General features: G+C 47.0%; 1 protein-coding gene across 1 annotated transcript in view; it reads right to left on the bottom strand.

The window, feature by feature from the left end:
* Positions 1-237: 237 nt before the first annotated feature.
* LOC125310021 (phospholipid phosphatase-related protein type 4) overlaps positions 238-15877 on the bottom strand; it is a 22284-nt gene continuing 6644 nt past the window's right edge. Inside the window, exons 2-8 of the mRNA XM_048267194.1 lie at positions 15201-15386; positions 7851-7980; positions 7448-7643; positions 4983-5040; positions 2962-3135; positions 1374-2604; positions 238-1308 (exon numbers count right to left, since the gene is read on the bottom strand). Of these exons, the coding sequence (XP_048123151.1) occupies positions 764-1308; positions 1374-2604; positions 2962-3135; positions 4983-5040; positions 7448-7643; positions 7851-7980; positions 15201-15386 (2520 nt within the window). The 3' untranslated portion in view covers positions 238-763. The remainder of the gene's footprint in view (positions 1309-1373; positions 2605-2961; positions 3136-4982; positions 5041-7447; positions 7644-7850; positions 7981-15200; positions 15387-15877) is intronic.

Here is a 15877-nt window from a genome sequence, read left to right as displayed (position 1 = left end):
CAGTTTTTTTCTGAAGAGTGCACAGCTAAAAATACAAAGTTTGATTTTTTTCAGGTTCAGTAATTTTTTCTCTTCTTCCACATCTTTTTAGCCATTAATGGTGGTGTAGCACCGATTTCAGAAATATTTACATAATAAAAAGAAAATATCAAACAAATAAATGTTACACTTGAAGTCCGTAGAGAATACCATTGATGCATGGGGACTTACATTGATGCATGGGGACTTACTGGGGGTTAAACATTTGAATACTTTCACCACCATTGACTTTTCTAACCTTGGCACAAAGACAAGCCTTCCTTCTCACAGTGGTCATATGCACCAGCAATCTTAGGAGAGACTAGGGACACTGCAGCCTTTGGCAAATTTTTCTTCGTCATTCTCTCAGTTTAGTAAGTTTAGTCAGAGTAAACTTCACAACATTTAAGTTTGTGCTTTTTGTGCGACTATATTTATTATACTGTATTTATATATATTTATTCTAAATGACCAAAAAATACACCCCATGCACAATAAAAATTGCCTCACTATATCTAAATGTGAATACAGTAAACAAATAAAATGAAAACCTTAACCTGGGTGGAGCTGCTCCCCATCATCAGCTTGAGGCTTCACATGAATGCAAGAGCTGATTCCTCATCCTTTACTTGTGTTTTTTTTCTCTATCGATCCCGGCAGCATATCCTGCTTTTTCAAAACAACGAAACCGAACCGAAACAACAACAATGACGAAAGGCCACGCAAATCCTTTTGGAGCAAAGTCCTACTCCCTAGGAACAGGCGTGGAGGACGTCCCCTTGTAGAAAATGTTCCGGGCGTTGTCGGGGCTGTTGCTCCGCTCGGGGATGAGGATGAGGTTGCCTTTCCGGCGGAGCGTGGACTCCCGGCTGGAGGCCACTGATAGGCTCTCCGAGCCGCTTAGGGCCCCGTCCCCGCTACCCTCCAGCGGGGTGACCCGGATGGTGGAGATGCCCTGATGGAGGTGGGGGTGGGGGTAGGGGGGTTGCGGGTGGTGGTGGTCAGTGGTGGAGCCGGTGCTGATGGTGGTCACCGTGGCGCCTGCGGAGACGATGGGCACGGTGGGGACGGCGGCAGGGATGGGCGCGTTGCCGCTGACCCTCTTGACGCGGTCGGCCGAGCCGTAGCTGTCCCGCAGCGACTCGGAGCTGCCCGAATCCCGGTTGAGGTCGTTGAGCTCGAAGGACTGCCGCAGGCTGCCCTGGGACTTCCACGTCCACGAGCCGCTGCCGGGACCGCTGGCGCCGCCGTCCGACGGGCAGGGCGCCTGCACCGTGACCCGCGTGTCCTCTCCGGTGCGCGGCCCACCCGCCGCGATGGCCCCTGGGCGCCCCCGCCGTAAGCTGCCGGGGCGCGGGCACGCCCGCGGAGCGAAGCCGGGCCCGTGGACATCATCTCCTGCTGCTCCTGCAGCGTCTTGTAGCGGAACGAGTTCCCGCTGCCCTCCGAGCTCTGCGAGTTAGAGTGGAGCAGGCCCTGCTGCTTGGACATGGCGATCACCTGCATGATGCGCGGCTGCCCGTTAGTCCTGATGCTGCCCTGTCCACCCTGGCCGCCGCCGCCCGCTGCCACGCACGGCATGGAGGCCGACGACGACGTGGTCGACACGGCAACACCCATCTCCGCCGCCTTCTGCCACTTGGCACGGGCGGCCGCGCTGGATGTCGGCGAGCCGCAACCCCCCATTTCCTGCGTCTCCTCGGGGATGTGCACCAGCTGCGAGGAGCCCGGCCGCGACTGCATGGAGACGCGGGCGCCGCCGGTGATGCCGCTGGGGTTGGTGGGCAGCGTGTTGCTGTTGCCCACCGTGGCCAGCTTGAGGTACTGCGCGGCGGGCCCCTGGTGCAGCTGGCTCGGGTGGTAGTGCTGCAGTTGCTGCTGCTGCTGCTGCTGCTGCTGTTGCTGATGCTGCAGATGCTGCTGCAGCTGCTGCTGCTGGAGGTACTGCTGCTGGAGGTGGAGCAGCTCGCCGTTGAGGCCCGCCGATGAGGGCTCGGAGCTGCAGCGGCCGTCCATGCTGCGGGAGGGCGACGGTCCGCACACGCTCCCTCCACCGCCGCCGCCGCCCGGCTCCATGGCCTGCAGGGACAGCTTGCGGTTCTCGTTCTTGCTCTTCCACTGCGACAGCAGCTGCTTGGAGCGGCTGGAGTCCATGGAGGCGTGGTAGGTGGCCGTGCGGCGGGACACCTGCTCGTCGCCGCCTCCGCCGACGCTGGCGGTCACGTGGGCTCGGGGCAGCGTGTTGCTGAAGGTGACCAGCGCGCTGTCCTTGGCCAGCGCGGCGGCCGTGATGGGCGAGATGACCTCCACGTCAGCGCTGGAGCGCTTCAGGCTGCCCATGGAGGAGCCGGGCCCGTGCAGCGGCGGCCCGTGGTGGTTGCGGTGGAGCGCGCCCTCCGAGTGTGACGTGGACAGGCCGCCGTCGCTGCTGCTGCTCCCGCCCACGCCTTTGGCCGGCAAGTGGCGGGCCCCGGGCCCAGCTTCATGGCCCCCATAGGCAGGCAGGGTCCTGGGGGGCCCTCGGAGCGGGGGCTGGGAGCTGGACTCCTCTTCACTGGCCTGGAAGTTTCCCACAGCATACAGACCCTACAGGGGAGGATGCAGCCTTCAGTTCACAACTTTTCATCCAAACATATTGGCAGAGGGTGGAAATATATATATATATATATATATATAATACTCTGGCACATTAAATGCTGTTCATTGACCTAAACACAAGAGCCTGTCTGTACTTAATGCTAATCCAACTCCAAATTTAGCTTCAGTGGTGAACCTCCAAACGTCAAACTTCTGTCAGGCCCAAGGCACAATGTTGACGGAATATAGGACAAAGTGGTAAGTTGTTATTCTGCATATTTACAACTATCTATAGTCCTATTTACATTTAGTCATTGTAAAGAAAAATAGGACAGCAATGGCCAATCATCAAGACGCGCTCCTCACCAGGTAGACTGCGATGCCTCCTCCGAGGATGAAGCCCAGGTAGACGTCGATGGCGTGGTTTTTGTACTGGATGATACGGGTCAGGCCGCAGATGATGGCGCAGATGATGAAGGAGAATACGAGCAGAGGCTTGAGCAGCTTGGACGAGTCGGTCAGCGTGCTGTTAAAGTACATCTGCAGCACAGAGAAGAGGCCCCTCGGTTAGCCTAGCCTCAAGACACATCAAGTTACATCAAGTCATTACATCAAGTCAAATATTTCTACATCACGTTACAGCCATGAAATAATGCCTGTGTAGGATAGGTTAGGTTTCAAATGTTTGGAGTTGAACATTATCGAAATAATCTAGAGTTCAGTGTGGTTAACTATGTTAAATGTAATCCAAACCACCCACTGGAAGACCTTTCTGTGTGTGCATGTCTTGCATTTTAAGAGGGTTTTGATTCATTGAATCCTTTAAAACAATAAACCATGTATTAATCTGAAAATTGATCAAATCCATCAACTGCCTACCCTGTAATCTATGCAGTGATTGATCAACTAAAAGATGCTACAATGGATTCACAATCACAAGCACCATGCACTCATTTAAACCAAAACAAAAGAGATCCTCATAAAGCTTGCGAGTCTCCCAGCATGCCTTGTTTATGTCCATGTCCTGTTGTATGAGTGCAGCATTCTAGCGTGGAGGCTCATGCTGTCCTGATGTGAGAATGAAAGGCGGCGTGTCAGTCGGTGTAGTGTGTGGCCGTGACAACGCCAGTGGATGACCCACTGTGAGGACATGGCGTGTGATCGTTTCTGAAGAGTGCCACTGGACATTGTGAGGTAATTAAATACGGTCCAAAACACATGACTCAGCTTCTCTCTCTCTCTCTCTCTCTCTCTCTCTCTCTCTCTTTTGCCCTGCTCTCTCTTTCTTTCCCTCTTTATTTCTGTCTGTCTCTTTCACTCTCCTGTTTTCTCTCTCTCTCGGTTCTATCTTTATACAGCATGTCTTTCTCTCCCTTCCCCCCTCATCTGTTTGTCTCTCTCAGGTTCATCTCTGGCTGTCCCCTCAGCTTGTCTCTCTCTTCCTTTTCACCCACCACCACCACAGAGGCACTTTATTACAGCTGATTTATGGCTGCGTATCTGCAGGGGGGGAACACAGCGTATGGCTGTGGCCTATCAGAGCACCAGAGCTGTTGTTCCTGATGGTTCATATAAAATCCTTCAATACCCTAACAAACATGGTCACTTCCGTACCCACACACTTGCATGCACACACATCCAGTCACATACTGTACATAGTTTCTGATGTGCAAGTTTTTATGGTTAAATTATCCACGGTTGTGTTTCATTTGGTAATTTTTGTACTTGTTGGGACTCCGTGTGTGGTGTAACTAAATATACGGATTCATATGTTTGGTGGGGATTCATGACAGAAAAACAATAAAAATAAAAAGAATAAGAAACAGTTTAAAAAAAAAATACTAAAAAAACCCTGTTTATCCTGAATTATGGAGCTGTCAAATTGAATACGACGTAAGTAGAGAGGAGGAGGAGGAGACAGACAGATGACAAGCATGAAGGCAATCACAACAGAGAGAGAGAACAAGAGAGGAAGAGTGACAGCAGAAAACACTTAGGAAGACAGTGTGAGGCAGAGACACAATCAGGGCCCATGGTGGCATGACAGACCCAGACGAGGAGGTTGTGAATGGAAACAGAAAACGAGGAGAGTGTGCTAAAGAGGGAAACAAAACACACACCGTCCACAATTTGAGAAAATGGAAATGGATTTAAAACTGAGACAGTGCAGATCGGTAAAGCGTGTGGGAGAGAGAGGGAATGAAATAAGGACAGTGCACACACCGTAAAGCAGAGATGGAGAGAGTGAGAGGTGGAGTTGAGAGGATGGGGAGTGAGAAGGGGGGTGGGGGGGTGGAGCGAAAACTAGTCAGATGGAGCGTTGGTTGCAATGCGAGTGGTGCGGTCTGAAGCTGGCTCTGTGGCGTGGGCGTCTGCGTATTACTCACCGAGATGTAGACGGCGGCGAAGGATGCCAAAGTAGCATGCTGGGAAGGGAAAGATTTTCTGAAAGCAGAGAGCAAAAGAGGAATTAAAGTCATGAAGATGTAACGGGACGCCTTTCAAACCATGACTTGTTCCCCTACAAAATAGAAATGGATGTGTTCAGTTGCTGGGGTTTGTTTATAATCTGTATTTTGTTACATCCACAATTGATATCATGCGCTGGCTGGCAGCCATATATTTGCAGTGCAGATGGTATGTGTAAGGTGTTTTTTTCATTCAAAAAGAGCTTCTGTTATCAGTATTCTATCTATCTGTTATCAGTAATCTATCTTCTATCTACGTGGTGACGTTTCAAGCAGACCTCATTTTTAGCACAACCCCGCTCTCACCCCTTCTGTTCTGGCAAGCTAAATGCCTTTAAAGATGAGCATGAAGCATTTATTATGCCTCGCAACCACCTCAAGAATGGGTTCATTTCAAGGCAGCCGATCCATTCCGACACACCCCCCACTTAGGAGCCTTGCGAGTGTTTTAGCCTGACAGGACAATTTGGGGTAAAGTTTTGACATTCGGCAATTTAGCACACGCAAGTTAAGTGATTCTTTCACAACTCGGGGAACAAAATTCCATGGGAATTTCTTTTCAAATGCATCTTCCACAATGAAATGTTTCCCAGTGTGTTGAGCTGGCAAACCTCCGATTTCATTCCTTGTCAATGCTTGTGCTTTTGGATAATGATGCTATTGTAAGTTGTAACCCGTGTGTAAAAACCTAAAACTTATAAATAACGAAAATAATGCACACCCTCCGAGGTGCTGGCAAGGGAAAATAAACTAAGAAAACCTTGTTGCCAATTGGAATTAAAATAAAAGGAAAAAGAGATAGAGTGTGCGGCGACCAAGTTTTTCTTAAAAACCTAAAACTAAAACCTAAATCTAAGCTAAAGTCACAGTGCCTGGTGCCATGTTGGAATGGATGAGCTGATAGTGCATCTTGCCCAGCCTGTGACAACACAACCACAACCACAGACATTTTGGCTTGAGGAGGAAAAGAGGGTCTGTCTATTTACCCTTAGAGCTACTGCCATGCTGAATGTTTCCAAAGACTCGGATGATATTTAACGCCTGGTTTCCTCTGTTTTCGTTCCGACTATAAACAAAACCCTGGTTGATATTTGTGACCGTATCTACGAGCCGGAGCGCCCCATGTGTGATCAGCGACGGAGGAGAGAAACGCCACTATGTCCAGAGGCCATCTACAGCCACCAATCTCTGCACCAGCTCTCGTCTTCATGTTGTCAAATATAAGATGCGGTTTACAGAAATGCACTCAGATACATACACCTGATGGAGGTGTGAAAGGTCTAGCAGGAGGACAGATGACTAAAACATCTCCTCCCTCACGGACAGACTGGCAGAGAGCCATAATGTACTATATAGTGTATTTAAAAAGCCAGAAGCACACTTCTCTGCCACTGTTACTGTAGCCTATATAATGGCAGAGGTCAAAAGATAATTACAAAAAAAAGGTCTGACATTTTGTATCATGCATTTTCCCCTAAATAATCTAAATTCAAGTCTGTTGGCGACCCGCCTTCCATTCTGTATTTAAAAACGCCTTTTTATTACCTAAATGTAGCGGTGTCACTTTCTCTGAAAGCTGACCTCATTAAAGGGGGTGTGGGGGGAAGGTACTTCAAAAGGCTTCTGCCATAATCTACAGCTGCTGTTCTGCGCCCCAGGGATCGCATGGGTGGTGCATGCTGGGGCGCTTATTAACTCTCGCGTTCCGACGCACACCAGGCAGAGATCTCGAGCGCGCCGTAATCTGGAGCATGTAGTGGCGAGAAATGAGGCCTAATGAGGGATGGCTTGATCTTCCTTTTTTTCACCCTTTTTACCGCCCCCCCCCACCACACACACATACACACACACACACACACACACACACACACACACACACACACACACACACACACACACAAACCTCCTCCTCCCCCACACCCTTGTACTACCCGCTGAGAACCAGCCAGCGAAAATACATTTTTTTCTGTCTTTTCTAGTTGTGAAAGTATTTACAGTGTGCTCTGATAAGCTGCTTGTATGGTCTATTCATTCTGTCCCCCCTACGGCTTTGACCTATCACAGTGGTCTGATCCAAGCCCTCCGAGAGTTGTGTGAATGCGCTGTGTTGAATGCTGTGTCACTGTGTGATTTGGGCTTGTGTTGCAAATGGTGCGGGAAGGTCAGCTCTGAGTTCTCCATGTATTAGAGAGTTCTGTCTGTGTCGCGGCTCATGCAATTACTGCATAGGTCAAATGTGGCCGTTTAATCTTTTCACGCTATAATACCATGCTATAAGTACACAAAAGCAATGACTGAGTCAAACTTTTGGCCAGTGTTACATTTTTCGAGTTGCTCATTTGCCTCACTCATCAGATTTGGCTCTGTGGTCAAAGGTGACCCACCTGCCAGCGTTGATAATGGCAGGGTCGGCTCCGGAGCAGATGTCGTCCATGATGTAGGCGTTCTCGTCGCAGGAGGTGTTGAGGCTGGTGTAGTTGGGCTTGCAGACGGTCAGAAAGTACGGGGCATGGTAGCCCGTGGCCAGCTGGATGATGTCAGTGATCAGGGCGGTGGCACAGAGGCCAAAAACATGGACACCTGCATGAGACGCAGACACACACACACACACACACACCACATCCACAGTCACACATACACCCACATTCACACATATTTAGTAATTTAGCCATCTTAGATCAAAGCCAAGCACCTCTTTATCCAAACTCAGGCCTACACAAACTCACACACACATACACACAAACACACACATACACACACACACACACACTCTGAAAGGCAACCTACCCACAAACCTCACAGCCCGGCGTATGTAGGAGTTGAAGTTGCAGCCGGCGGCGTTGATGTCGGCCTCGGCCCCGGCCCCATTGTGCCTCCTGGAGAGGCAGCAGAACAGAATCCCCTCTCCGATCATTATCTGTGGGCAGAAAAGACGCCGAGTCAATACAGCAGACCCACAGAGATCAGATGTCCTCCGCAACCCACCAATACAATTACACAAACCCACAGCGTCATCTCATGTCCCCACAGTGCAGTTCTAGCTCACAGTGCTGTCTACCCTTATAATGTTCCCAGGCTGACTCAAATAGCTTTTCAGGGCGGTCCTGTAGCTACCGAGCCAAAGGCTCAGGTACAAGCCTGAGGGAACAAGGGTAGTGATGCCAGGCCTACTTCACTGTGTATGCACAAAGGGCACAGTAGATTGTTTAAATTATTCTTGTGAGTATGCAGTGTGCCTGAAAGCTGGCATGAGGTATTTTGAAGTGACCTTGTAAGCGGGACACTCTGTTGCTTAGTTTAGCATGCAGATTCTGAAATTGTATTCTGAAATGCCCTTCTTATTATTAGGGCACTTACTTATTTTGTGTGACTTGCACTTTCAGCATAAACTCAGAGAATACACGTGAAAGATTACATGCAAGCATGAATGTATACATACACTGACCACAAACACACACTCATACACACACACACAGAGTAGCTAATGTCACTGCACAGCCACACACACACACACACACACAGACACATACATACTCACACTCACGCACAAATTGTGTTTACACACCATATAACATACACACACACACACACACACACACACACACACACAAAAACACACACACATATTGTGTTTACACACACCATAACACACACTCACACACACACACACACACACACACACACACACACACTCACACTCACACTCACACTCACACTCACACTCACATACACACACACATACACACACATACATACAAGCACAAAATCTATTGCTGTTATCCATGCCCTCCACCTGACCTGCTGTCACACACATCACGTCAGCTCCTTGGAGCCCAGGTGCTGTCTTTGATCACTTGACATTAAACCCCAGATTATAAACACATGCAGTAAAAGGTCAATGACAGGCCGAGTGTTATCCCACACAAAGCCTTTCTGTGTGTGCACAGAGACATGCTGCCCACACTTTCTTACAGCAAACCTTGACTTGAAAAATGGTGAAAGTTCAAAGGCACAAAAGTAAAGGCCGTGCATTCTAGTTCAAAATATGCATTTGGGCTGGCTACTATCTCCGCCACCCTATCACACTAACAATATGCATTTGGGCTGGCTACTATCTCCGCCACCCTATCACACTAACAATCTTTATTGCTGTCATCAAATAGATAGTGCACACTGGTTGGTTGGTTGTCCATTTTTGTACCAACTCTTATTCAGGTGTATACTATTCTTCATAGTAAATGGTTGTTGAAATGGGTCAGGCATCATTGTACACTTGCATGGTGCAACAACATTCCAACAACAGTAACCCATTGCTATACTTAATGATATTAATAAATTTACAGTACAGTAGTATAAAGGGATATTACAGTAACAACCAATTTCCTGTAAAAATTGGCTTTGGGTGTCTCTGGTTTGAATGAAAAAAAAAAAAAAAATGAAGAAAGAACAATCAAAAGCACAGAATAAGTTTCCACATTTCCACATGATGGATAACAATGTGCAAACACTGCATTTCTATAAATCACACACATAGCATTCATTATCCTGAAGTGCAAATTGTGACACTGTGAAAAAGAGAACTTCAGTGTAGAATCTGCATGCTTATCCAACACAAATAAGTCAGGGAGGAGGAATCTGGGAAAAGCAAGAAATCAGGATCATGAATAGTCTGCCCTGAAAACTGAAGTTGTGGTGGACTGACTCACAGGACAAGTTACCCCAAAATAGACTCTTTTTTGTTTTTTAGCGGACACTTGAGTTCTGTGTTCTGTTCAGCATGGCCCAGCACAGACGCCATGACTGCTGGAGCTTTAGCATGCCGTTTGGCTTTGGCACGGGTGAGGAGTTTAAATCGCGGCGGGGGTGGGTGGGTGGGGGCACCAGTTTTGATGTCAGGCCGCCGTCAACGCCCAGACCTGGCAGCGGAGGTGCTAAGGATATAGCTGGTCGTCCCTGGCACGAGACAGAGCGGCCTGGCACCACCATGCACCATGGCCCCCGAGGCCAGGCTGCCGCGCGTCTCTCCCCCACGCCTCCATCGGTTCCACCACCTTCCCACAGCCGCTCTGCCTGCCCAGCTGATGGACACGGAGATGCCGCGCCACCCCCCACCCCCTCGTCCCGAAACAAAAAAAATTTGGGACAACTGGCAGCTCAGTGGGGGTCCAGAGCACCTGCGGCAACCTCCCACCTGACACCAAATCTGTTGTGTGGCACGAAACAGCACGCAGAGACCGGAGGAGAGCAGATCAAGGGCAGACGCGGACGGCGGCTTTAAAATAGAAAATGGAATCTATATTTTCGCTCATGATGTGGCTAGAATGGCTAATGATCATGGGGATCTGACCTTTAGAGCCACATGACATGCTAGAGGTGGAATGGGAGGCATCAAGGATTATGGGTAAAATCAGGTGCAGTCTTGGAGGAGTCCCATCACAGCTCGCTGCTCACATAGGAAGTAAATTAATTTTATTGCTGGCATGCCGCACACATTATCTCCCGCTGACACTAATTTGACTGTCACCCGTTTTAGTGGCTTGTGAATTTTTCCAATTAATCCCAATCAGAATATTCTATGGACTTCTTCATCAGAAGCAATTACATGTTATGGGTTTGAACATTTCCCGTAATGGAAAAGGATTACAATTTTAAAATATGTGACATCTGCATTGCGGTGGGATTGTTTTGAGTGGAATCTGGGGAAGAACATAAGACACATCAGATGGGTGACAGTAATACAGAGTGCCACTAAAAACCAAAGCAGTCCCATCTGTTCTGTTTCTATTTATGTAACACTTAATTAATGACTGTTAGATTATATGATTGGTGTTATTAACCAAATTTCAGGCCCAGCCACAAATGGTCATTTTGGTTTCATCCAGCAACACTATTTAAAGGAGAGACACACTTGGCACTCGCCTCACACTGAATGCCATGTTGCCATGACTACTACTTTTCTGACCTCACAATAGCTGGCTGGGATGGCTGCAGGTCATGCGAGTTACATCACTTGAGCAGAGCAATCATCTGACATCTCTGCTGATACATGAGTCAAGACGTCAGAGCGGTCATCATAAGACTGGCCGCTGATTCATGCATCTTCTGTCTTTTATTAATAGCATGCCTGCAAGACACGTTTAACACCCACCATCGCACGCAACTCCACTGTTTGCCAGTCTGCCTCTCTTCCACTGACGTTCTGCTAAACGTGTATTCCTCGGGCAAATTTCCATTCGTGGATGTATTGCAAATATTGTCGTGAACTATGTCAATTTTCTCATATGATTCAGGATTTGTCATGTTACCCCGGGGAGAGGTCCCTCTGCTGTCCCTACTCAGTCCATCTTGGGATGGACAGGGATCCTGTCCAGGGCAGTCCCATATCCTCATGACTAACTGTGGGTGTTCAGTAATTTATACTTATTTGACGAGAGAGGTTTGGACTGAAGTAGGTCCTGTACAAAGGGATGTATTCATACAAACCAAAACAGGAAGCTAGATACCCAAATTGGTCACAGTGAGCCTTAGTGTGCCATTTACAACATGGCACACCACAAAATCCTCAAAACGAGGGACCACAATTTTCGACGGAGCAAAGCATATTTAATTGGAATTTGGACACACACACACACACCATGCAAACAAGACAGCAAAAGTATAATGTTACACATAACTGGCTATTCCATCAACGCTGGCATTTCTCTCCCCAGACAGAGGGAGTTCACACTTCAAAACCATTTATCCCTCCTGTCATTTCCATAACAACAGACTAATATGCCTTGAGAACTCGGTGGGAAGCCGAGGGTAAAATAATCAAAGCGGTTCTGCATGAGAGCTCCGCTAGTGCTGTGACTCGAGCAACCACGACATACAGACACACGTACACACACACACATGCGCGCCCACACACACACACACACACACATACACACACACGTGTATGCATGTGTACACACAAACATGCTCTAGCACACAGAAATACAGATACACACACACAGACACACACATACACATACATACAATCCTGCAAATGCACAAGCATGTGAACAAAAACAACACAGACACAGAACACACACACACACACACACACACACACACACACACATACACATACATACAATCCTGCAAATGCACAAGCATGTGAACAAAAACAACACAGACACAGACACACACACACACACACACACACACACACACACACACACACACACACACACACACACACACACACACACACACACACAACAATCAACATTTCTAGGCAGACTAACAGTGCAGCATTTCTCTGGTTGCTCTGACTTTGCTTTTGTGCCAATGTAGTCTGTTTGATAATGGACAAATTGACCCCTAGCATCTGGCATGAGGGGAAGGACAGCTCCACAGTGTTATGAATGCACGGCACAAAGGGGTTGGGGGTGGGGGGGTGGACAAACCCACCCTGCGGCAATGCCCTGTGGTGGGCGGCAGTCGGGAGAGAGAGAGGGCCATCAGGGGCGGGCACTGAGTGGGCACTCCAAAGTACAAGTCTGCCAGAATGCCATGGAGACCATCTCTTTGCGTTGCTAGGAGAGCATTGAGTTAAAAAGAATGCCTTATCAAATAGCAGCGGTGGTGCTATTCCAGAGATGTCTGAATGTTTATTTTACAGTCTCCACTCACTGAGACATTGGGCTTGTTTGTGCTTGCCAGGAGAAATGTTTTGCTAAGAGGCATCTCTCTGATCACTGTTTTGCTATAGTAATGTAGAAGGTCAAATGAGAGAGGGGTTCTCTGTCTTGAAATATACAGAAATACAGAGAGTGAAACACATCAAAAACACTACTAGCTTCCTCCATGACTAAGATTCTATACATAACCACGGACCACGATTCTCTGCTGACTTCATCTGTCAATTTCACTTTAAGAGATTATATCTATAATGTAAAGACAGTGAGAAAAGATAATCCAATCCTGCATAATGCACAGACAAAGTATCTTCTGAAAACAGAGCCTTTTCCTCAGGTTTGTCTGCAGCGGAAGCGAGGGTCTTTTGAGACTCCTTGACACAAATGGAACATTGTCTATGAGGCATTCTAACAAAGATTTGTAGCCCTTCATACACTGTCTGCTTTAATCATTAAGCGGTGACATTAAGAAAAAGGATTATGAATACTATAAAAACATAATAATCCACAGCCACAGAGAGGTCTGCTGACAATCAACCAATCCAGCAGTTGTCCAGCGGACTGACTAATTTGATATGAATGTGTCTATGTCTATGTCAAAATTCTTTCCACCAAAAGCAAGACTGTTGGTCTACAGGTTAGGGGGAGGGCACAGAATGGATACAGTCACAATAGATGAGAACAGGGAATGGTGGTTATGAAATCATAATAAATAATAGATAGATAGATAGATAGATAGATACTTTATAGATAGATAGATAGATAGATAGATAGATAGATACTTTATAGATAGATAGATAGAATGATACTTTATAGATAGATAGATAGATAGATAGATAGATAGATAGATACTTTATTGATCCCCAAGGGGAAATTCGAGCATGGGACATACACAGACTCTCTGTAACATGTAGTATCAGTTCTGTTCATGGCAGCATCTTGCCCATCTGTGAGTTTTTTTCAGCCAGATAAAAGCTCATGCTATTAAACTAGAACTGCCCTGGAGTGCCTCCTCATATACGGTTGGTGAATACAGCCTGCTGAAATGGCCTGCCCAGTCAGTCGCCACTTCTCAATCCAACTGAGCATCTGTGGCATGAGATGCAATGAGCTATTTGCAGAGTTTGTAGACTGCCAGCCAACTTGACACGACTGTGTGGAGCCCAGGCCAGTATCCCTGTTAGATATCTCTCTGCTCTCAGCATCACTGACCATACGAAATGAATTTGATCTCAGTGTGTGATCTTCTATCCAAAGCAACATACAGTACAGTGAACTGCAGTGATTATATTGCCATCCTGCTCTATTGGCTGGGCTATAAAGAAATATCAATTTCCTGAATATAAGAATGACAGGGTCTGCAGGGGTACAACATTCTACACTGACAACGGACACAATCATCAACCAGTAATACACTGCACATCTAACGTTAAATCAACCAGTAATACACTGCACGTCTAACGTTAAATCAACCAGTAATACACTGCACATCTAACGTTAAATCAACCAGTAATACACTGCACATCTAACGTTAAATCACATAAAACATCCAGCTCCACTTAGGTTAGCTGGAGCAACATTTGAAAACAAAGGGCTTGACGAGGCTTCAGGTTTAGGGTGAACAAATGCAAATGTCAATCAGTGCCACACAACGTACTCTCCTGAACCTCCAGGGCCATTTCACCCATGAAAATGATGGAAGCTCCATTCAGCTGGAACATGCCACTAGACTTACACAGTGACAGTCAAAGCTGGGATGTGACTTATACTGGAATGTGACCAGTACGACTTGTGACAACAGTATGACAAACGACGTGAAGCTCTAAGCATCAAATATGGCCAACATGAGGATTAATCTGAATTGCCTGATCTTACAATAGATCTTCTTGACCAAATCAGGTCAAGACAAACAGTTCCACTTTATTACACTCAATGTTCATGGCAGTCTATACAAATGTTTATTACAATCAAAAGGACATTATTTGTTACAACAAGACACATGCCTATCGAAGCAAGATAAATGAACACTGAGTAAGACATCTTTTTATTTTGTGGCCACCAAATGCAATGTAAGCATCACATTCAAGAGATTGGGGGGTTTAAAACAAAACTAATCTCATTTCAGTGGATTCAACTATGGTTCTTAAACTCTTTTACCATTTACCAAAAATAAATTCCAACTTTATGTCGTCAGCTTAAAGTAAAACAACTCTTAAGGTATCAGCACTGTAATATTGTTCCTTACTCATGTAATTCATGGTGATTAATTTCACATGTAAGCCTTTAAGACAAGTATGTTCTCAATAGACAGTTAGCTTATCTCAAAGTAACAACAAACACACACCATAAAAACATGACTCAGAAAGCCCACCATTTCATGTTTCGAATATCATCAAAATGGATAAACAAACCATTTCAAATCGTCTGTTTTAGCAGAGAGCATAATCGAGTTCAGCTCCAGGGGGTATCTTACCGTGATGGCGGGTGCAGCGAAGGCCAGGCTGAGCAGCATGAGGAAGGGCACTGCCTCGTGCGTGGGCTCGATGTAGGGGAGACTCAGGCTGCGGTCGTTGCAGCTGAAGCCCGACCGGACCGGCTTGAACATATCTGTCAGCTCCAGGAAGTACAGGCTCACCACCGATGACACCAGGATGGGCAGCTGTCCACACAAAGGGAGTAAAGATAATCAGGGATGGTTATTTTGTTTCTTGCTCCAAAGTGTTCTTGAGGTTTTCCCCCACCCCTTACATTTGAAAGCCCACAAATTAACTTTATTTGAGACTAGAGGCCTGTCAGGAATTTGTAAGGGAAATGGTTTATGGAGTATGGAGGGCAAGCATGAAAGTTGCTAGTTAAAGCTCACGTGAAACAATGCCAGCAGAACTACTGTACTGCCCTGTATGTTCATAGCACACATGAGATCAGTGTGGCTCTGGAATAATTCAGAAGCAAAACATACAATACACTGTCTGTCCTAGAACTAACAGCGGCGGTGGTAGTCTTAGTCTTAGAAAAGTTAGCATGTCGCTTGTATTATTAAAAAGGCCATTATGAAGAGGAGTCTGTAAGGCTGTGGTAGCTTTCCCCTGCCTGGCCAGTGGCTTCAGGGGTAGGATGCATGGCTGCACTGATTTCACGCTGACGTGCCAA

Source organism: Alosa alosa, chromosome 16 (genome assembly GCF_017589495.1).
Source record: "Alosa alosa isolate M-15738 ecotype Scorff River chromosome 16, AALO_Geno_1.1, whole genome shotgun sequence".
In the NCBI taxonomy this organism is placed as follows: Eukaryota; Metazoa; Chordata; class Actinopteri; order Clupeiformes; family Clupeidae; genus Alosa; species Alosa alosa.
Note: the sequence above shows the minus strand (reverse complement) of the source record. Positions and strands in the feature narration are given on the sequence as shown.